At 36.9% G+C, this 7,640-nt stretch overlaps 2 protein-coding genes across 2 annotated transcripts in view; one reads left to right on the top strand and one right to left on the bottom strand.

Annotated features, from left to right (window-relative positions):
* The first annotated feature begins 134 nt into the window (after positions 1-134).
* Positions 135-2,191, top strand: ppil1 (peptidylprolyl isomerase like 1). Its single transcript, XM_015398476.1, has 4 exons — positions 135-316; positions 527-681; positions 1,644-1,712; positions 1,908-2,191. Exons 1-4 carry the CDS (start codon positions 261-263, stop codon positions 2,126-2,128), a joined length of 501 nt encoding a protein of 166 aa, XP_015253962.1. The 5' UTR covers positions 135-260; the 3' UTR covers positions 2,129-2,191.
* A 2,857-nt stretch (positions 2,192-5,048) lies between these two features.
* Positions 5,049-7,640, bottom strand: part of LOC107100095 (sodium- and chloride-dependent GABA transporter 2-like) — a 44,062-nt gene continuing 41,470 nt past the window's right edge. Inside the window, exon 14 of the mRNA XM_015398461.1 lies at positions 5,049-7,582. Within this exon, the coding sequence (XP_015253947.1) occupies positions 7,466-7,582 (117 nt within the window). The 3' untranslated portion in view covers positions 5,049-7,465. The remainder of the gene's footprint in view (positions 7,583-7,640) is intronic.

Here is a 7,640-nt window from a genome sequence, read left to right as displayed (position 1 = left end):
TATATATATATATATATATATAGTTTTTTTTTTTTTTTTTGACGTGAGCTCGAGCTATTTGGTCCTTCTTTTCGACCACCAGAGGGCAGTCACCTTTTTCTAACATTCCAAATAAATGATAAAAGAACCGTAGAAGAAGAAAACAAGCACCAGCACCCGGGATCGTTTTGAATGAACCTTCCGTTTTTAAAATTCACCTTTTTATATCTAATCTTTTCGTTTGATTTTCCTGGATCTGCTGCTTGCCTTTTAGCGTTACAATGTCCGGAATACCTCCAGACAATTGGCAGCCGCCCACCGTGTCTTTAGAGACGACGTAAGTCAACATAAATGAACTGCATGCTAGTTGTGTTAGCGTTCATTTTACTGTGGAAACTTCATCGTGAATCCTATTCACAGATAAACCTTTGTTTTTAGACCTGTATAAGCCTTTCTATTTACCGAATTAGATTTATATGTTTTATCCATACAACGTGGGTTTACAGAGCATGTGCTGCTTTTATCAGTGATGGTGTGTTTTTGTCAGGATGGGGACCGTTGTGGTGGAGCTTTACTGGAATCATGCACCCAAAACCTGCAAGAACTTCGCAGAGCTGGGCAGAAGAGGCTACTACAACAACACCAAGTTCCACAGGATCATCAAAGACTTCATGGTGCAGGGGGGGGACCCTACAGGAACAGGTTGGCTTCACTTAAGGAAGGACATTGTACATTTTAACTTAGAAATATGCATTTGAGGTGTTTGGTATGCATTTGTATTCAGCCCCTTTATTCTGATACTCATACATTGAAAAACAAAATCCCCATAAAAGTTACCTAATTTTACCTTCTGTAAATTAACTTCAGTATAGATGCAGCTGCTCTTCTTTTTTTTTATTTTTTATTTTTATTAATTTTTATCATTTAAAGGTTTATTGCCACAGTTTTATAAATACATTTTACATGAGAACAATTAGGACAAAACAAAGAAATATTAATTTGGTTGTTGGACCTACCATCCAGTCTCCATCTGAATAAACAAATATTTTAGTAAACAATAAAAACTGATAGTTACAACTTCCATTGCTTTGACATAAATAGAAGTTATAGCAAAGTCATAATGTTTATGTTTTATGGCTACATGTCCTGATATACTGGATGATACTACAATGCCCATTATGAGCCTTTTGTTGGTAGAGAACATAACTCAGAACCATAACTCAGTTCATCAATACAGAACCATTGACTCTAAAAAAGTATTTTTATTAGCCTCACTTCAACTCCTTCCTGACTCATATGCTGTCGACCCAAACAGGTTTCTGATTACTGGCCATGAAACAATATGAACGGATCACCAACTGAAATAATCTAACTTTTGAACTTTTTAAACTGCTCTCACCTTCAACATGTGGAAACAAAGAAACTGTGCAGCTTCATCTTTCCTCAAAGTCTCTGATCATAACAACAGTGTGAGAGACAGAAAACCCAAAGGCCATTATTTCTTTCTTTTTCTTTTTTTAAACGGTCTCCTGTCTGGCAATGTGGCAATAAGAATGCAGCTGTTCTTCTTGAAGAAAAAGCAAAGGGTCAAGATCTTTACAAAATGTGTGTTCTTTGTTCACTTGCTTGACTAAATCATCACTGGTCTTTGTCTTTATCCACAGGGCGAGGCGGTGCCTCCATATATGGTAAACAGTTTGAGGATGAGCTGCACCCAGAGCTGAAATTTACAGGTAAAAAAATGCATCATTAAAATTACATGTTTTAGGGGGAAGGTATCTGCAATTTAAAACAGCTGGCTCATGTTTTACTAAAATCTTTTTATTTCATGACTTTACCCAAAAGCACTTTTGGGCAAACGTTTAGTTGCATCTTCAGCATCTGTGTTGATTAGAAAATCATCTTTTTATGTGTGGTCATGTCTTTAGGTGCTGGGATTCTGGCCATGGCAAACGCGGGACCAGACACCAATGGAAGTCAGTTCTTTCTCACACTCGGACCAACGCAATGGCTGGACGGGAAGCACAGTATTTTTGGAAGAGTGTGTCAAGGCATAGGAGTGCTGAACCGGATCGGACTGGTGGAAACAAACAGTCAAGATCGTCCGGTTGATGATATCAAAATTGTCAGAGTCACTCTACCTATTTAGAAAATGCTTGTTTTATGTTCTCGTTTTTTTTCTACTGCTTTGGAAAATAAATATTTGATAATCTTTTAGACTTTGAATGCTTCCGTTTCAATCTAACATAAAAAAAAAAAACAAGACGAGAGACCGAAATTACCAATACTGATCAAAGTGAAGTATATTTATAGACATCTGAAAAAATGTCCTGTAGCCTAATACATTAGTAACATAATACTTATTATAATAATACGTAATACCTTTGAGCCTTTCATTTATTCTTAACAGATCTGAACTTTTTCCATAACTAAGGGTAAAGAGTTTGTTTTTCCTGCCTTGGAAAGAAAAACCTTTTTTTTGTTTTTATTCTCCCTTTTTGTTTATTTTTAGAGACCCAAGCTGCACTTTACTCGCTCTCCACAGACGCACACCCCAGCATGTTGTGTCCCACTATCCTTGTGGGGACTTCCTATTAACTTCCATTCATTTCCCACTAATTTCTATGGCCTAACCTAAACTGAATTCACATCTTAGTCCTCAACCTAACCCGCATCCCAAGAAGAGTACCTTTCCTCATGGGGACCAGTCGTTTGTCCCCAAAAGTACCTATAAGTCCCCAAAATGTTGCATATTCCTTGGAAAGCTTCCTCACAAGGTAACAAAAGCATGACCACACACACAATAACAAAACACAAAGTTATATCACCCCAGAAAGTATTTTATTATACAGCCTTAAAGTTCCACATACAGGATAAAGGCTTTATTGAAGTTTGAAGAAAATACTTTGTACCACAAAAATAATGCTCTGTATAAAGTTACATCATAGGTAGCTGCTGCACTTTTTAAGACTCAAAGTATGTTTATTTGCTTTATATATTGTATAAAATGTAAATTCATTATGTAAAAATTGTATAGATGGTTACAAGCCATTATAAGCAATCATCTCAAATCAATAATGCTGTAAAATTCCATTATCATGTGCTGTGAGAAGATAGAAGAAAATGTCTGATATGGCTCTAATCAAATATAAATATCCATTCTTGGGAATCAAATTTATAAAAAAAAAAAATGTTTTTGTTTTTTTATATATACATTTTTTTTCTACAAATACTTAATAACATATCCCCTAAGAAACAAACTAGTCTGGTATTAGTTTTACATTGGGATGTAAATACTAGTGATCAACAAAATAAAAGAACAACTTTAAACCCCTCCATGTACATTAGGATAACATTGCATTGTAAAGCTATATGCAGTAGAACACAGTGTACCGATAATCTTTTTTAGTTTTTCTTTTTTTGGGGGGTTGGTAAACATCAGTAAGTGATTAATTGAAAGAGATAAAATCTCTTTTGTTTTTTTATGTACATGATAAAGACTGAAGCAGTTAAAGAGTAAAGTTCATAATGAGTGCACCAAAGTGCCCAAATAACTTTTAGCATAAAATATTATAGTCTGTCTTTCCATGCACTCTAAATATTTAGCATGGGAAGGAAAATAAACAATCATCAGTGCAGATTGTGTCTTTGAATAGCACAGTATGAGATAATGTAATTATAACTGTTCAGATGTCAAAATCACCTAAGAATTCTCTTCAAATGGTGGTGCTTTCTCTCTTTCTATTCTTAATCATCTGTCTTGGGGATAAACATTCAATGCCTTAAAAACAGTTTCTTATTGCCCCTAAGTGCCAAATAATCATGAGCTAAATCAGTTAGGAAAGTGTTTAGTCTCCATTTGAGTATTTAGCATGAATGGGAGTCAATCTTCCCCAATGTAGTGATTGAATACCTGAAAGGTATAGTGGAGGATTTTTGAGTATTTTTGAAAAGACCCTCCAGTTTAAAAAAATAAAAAATGCACATGCACAAACCTGTACCCGCTCCCAAGAGGGAACGACTACCTAATGCGTGTGAGAGCACGCACAAGCCCATTTCTGCTCATGCATGCTCTGTTTAAAAGTTGTTTTTTACATCACTCATATAAGCTTACTTTCCAAAAGAAGATTTGCAAATTTTTCCTCTATGTCTGACTCACCGCCGGTAAGGAAAAATAGGGATGAGCACATAGGATGGCCTTACGTAGGCATGTAACGGCAGATTGCCGTTCAAAACCTAATTTCGTTTTCCGGATAAAAATTACTCTTAGTGGATAACATAAGTTAATTACCGTGCTATAACCATCCCTGCACAAGCAGTTAAACTTCTTGACACGCAGTGAATGTAAAATCATGTTTGCCGGAAAGTTTTCCAAAGTACCTAAATTAAGCAGAAGTAAGTATTTGTCCATAGTTGTGCTAGCCGCTTTAAGTATTCACAATGCAGAAACAATCCTCATCAGTGCATACAGATATTTTACATAGCTTTGCATGTATGTACAATTATCAGTGAGTTATAACAGCAAAGGTAAAACACATATGGGAAATATGGTGTCTCTGAGTTCTCACCCTAAAAGTCTTACACATATCCAAAACATCCATGACATCATTGCTGCTGTGTAATCTACATATGCTGCCAATACAAAGGAGAGGCTGGAAAGGATTTTACCTTATTCTTGGTTATTGTGAAATACTGACACAAAGAAGGTATGCAATAGCATGACTAGTGTATGACAATCTATTGCTGGAGACCAAGCACAATATGAAAATAAGATGTTCTAATTTTTATCTAAAATATCATTCCTGCAGCTTCTTCCTCTTTGCAAACAGTCGCCCATAAAAATGTTTAGGCTCTGTCTGCCACTGGAGCTCAGAGAGTGAGGAATCAACCAGTAATGATGAGCTGTGCAGGTATCATCAACCAAGGCAGAAATCTGGGTTGTGCACATGAGCAACAGCAAAAAAAGACATTATTTTGTAAATGCAGTCTCTGATATTTTCACATCTGATACTAAACATAAAATCATCCTGTTTTGCTTTAATAGAATTGCAATTATTGTGCTGCTGTGACATGTTTTGCAAATGTACATTGCTCTTCTTCGATTTCAGATTGCTGAACTATCTACATCCTCATCAGTGTTACTTAATGCTGTGGTGATATTCACTCATTACGTAATGAGTGAATATCACCACTGAAAGAACAATAAAGCCGCCTTTACAATATATTGTAAACTAACTAATATATAGAGTTTACAATGTATTGTAAACTCTGTTATTTTTGTCATTTATTTCTTTGCTGTATCAAGTCTTCTTGGAAATAGCTTTAATATTGTTTAAAGTGGATTTATTTCCCCTTTAAGATCTGACACATTTATAGGAAATCTTTGGTTGTTGGTTGAGTAGCAGGTCTAAAAATTGCATTTTTAATTTTTTTTTACAAGACTAAATCTTTATATTAATGTCAAACTGACTCAAAGTGGACAACCTTCCAGTTGGTCTCATTCAAGTGTACGCACAGTTATAGACTTCTACACAGATCCACAGGCAGCTGCTTGGGGTTAAATGCCTTGCCCAGGGGCAGTTCAACATTTGGAGAACTAAACTCAAAATCGTAACTTTCGGATGACAAGATCACTGAATTTTCCTCTAAGCCACGTAGGTTGCATCTACAAAACATTTACAGATTATTCTGCGGTTGAGTCATGCGTGGTGTGATTGGACTGGATGGTGGAAGTTAATGGAAATAACAGATTTATAAATTAAGTCATTTAACAGATTCTGGTTTAATTAAGCCGTGGACACACTTAGTCCTGCTTGGTCACACACACTGCCGTGGGAGGACATCCCATTCATAGACATGGTATTTATCACAAGTCAATCATTTAGGTGGTAGTGGTCAAGAAGCACATCGAAATAACAGCGGCAAAGAGGTCAGGACTACAGGTTGGTCAGTCCATCCTTAAAGCGCCCAAATCCGGATGCAGACAATACATGTGCTTCACTTTTACATTCCAGTGTACGGAAATGAGAGATCGGATTGCCACTGGTTGCTTCCTTTCTTCACTGAGATTGCCTCTGACAAGCCCTTCTATTCCAGTGATGAGAAGGTGACCTCCCATCTTTATACTGGCTTGGCTGAACGCTATTTGTAAAAGGCAAGTAGCCTAGTAAAGGAGCCCCACCCGCCAGCGGCCAAATTCATTTTTGCCTGCGAGTTGGTCTAGCCTCGATCAATGCCCCGGGCCCTAGAACTGGCGGGCCAATCACAACGCAGAGATGTGTTTTTTATTTCTGGATGCAAAGCAGGCAGGGATTTGAGGGCGTGACGACAAAGCTGCGCGACGCTGGAGAAAGCGCAACAAGGAAGATAGCGACAACTAAGCAAACAAACCATCGTTTGACTCAGCTTTGGAATCAGTTTTGGAAGGATCTGACCTGGGTTTTTCGTTGAAACATGAGCAGGAAGAGACTCTACGCTCATTCATTTTTAACAAGGACGTATTCACCGTTTTACCAACAGGCTGTTTGTTTACACTCCCCCACCAGCTTTCTGTCACGCTTACTGTGTCAGTCAGTTGCGCTTATTGGTCTGAGCGTTGGCCAATAGGCACAGACATGGTTTGAAAAACAACGGGTTGTTCTCATCAACAATCTTCCGATGTCTCATTCATTGGGGCCAAACTAAATTACACATTTAATGTCATATTTAGTCTGGTTCATCAGGCTAAAAGGCAAGGTGAATTCGGACAGATTTGCATGGGCCATCACACTCACTTCTGCTGCTCAACAAACAAAGGCGTATCCCTTGGAAATGTGCCAGGAGTTAAATGGAAATCCTTAACCTTTCCAGTTGTGTAACATTTACTGCCAAGAAGCAATGTTACAACCACATAGAATATATTGATCTCATAAGACTTTTTGTAAATTTCCTTTTAACTATATTTCTAAGAGTCAAATTTAAACAACAAAATGATCTTAGTTTAGTGTAGGCTCTCCAAATTTGTGCTTCCAATCTTTAAACAACATTCCAATTTTATTTCCTGGAAAAATATTTATTGGAGGATAGACGAGATATAAATCTTCTTTTTCCTTTGTTTTAGAATGTTACAAGTATTGAGCACCCCCAAAGCGCAGTGATGCGCTACATTGCAAGGTTTTAATACATTAAGGATGTTTCTTCTTTTTTTTGTCATATTTTGCCAAGTTATCTAAGAAAGAGGGCAAGCAGATCTAACCAGGTTGATCTATATAGAAATATAACATAGATTCAATATTTTCATTGAGTGTTCTTAATTACAATTCAGTGCTGTTTTTTTGAGATTCTAGATGTTGTTGGCAGAATGATAGAAAACATGTGCTCCAAAAACTGCCCCCAAAAGACCGATATGTAGAAAATATTGAAATAGATACCGACTGTATACTGAGAATGTTTTTAATCCCATTACCCAATATGTTGTATTTTGGGGAAAGATAATTTTCTAAGATTTTTAAAGCATGGGATCATTTTGTTCCCTGTTCTGAGCACTCATCAATGTGTTGAGACTTGGCACTTCCTTCACCATCCCTGGAAGATCGTCTGCAGGCAGGGAGGTTTTCTTGAATCGCTGAGGAAAGTATCAATAATGTTAAAAAAAATCCCTCTTGCCTCTACCAACATACAAT

This window comes from Cyprinodon variegatus, unplaced genomic scaffold (genome assembly GCF_000732505.1).
Source record: "Cyprinodon variegatus isolate N-32 unplaced genomic scaffold, C_variegatus-1.0 Scaffold936, whole genome shotgun sequence".
NCBI lineage: Eukaryota > Metazoa > Chordata > Actinopteri > Cyprinodontiformes > Cyprinodontidae > Cyprinodon > Cyprinodon variegatus.
Note: the sequence above shows the minus strand (reverse complement) of the source record. Positions and strands in the feature narration are given on the sequence as shown.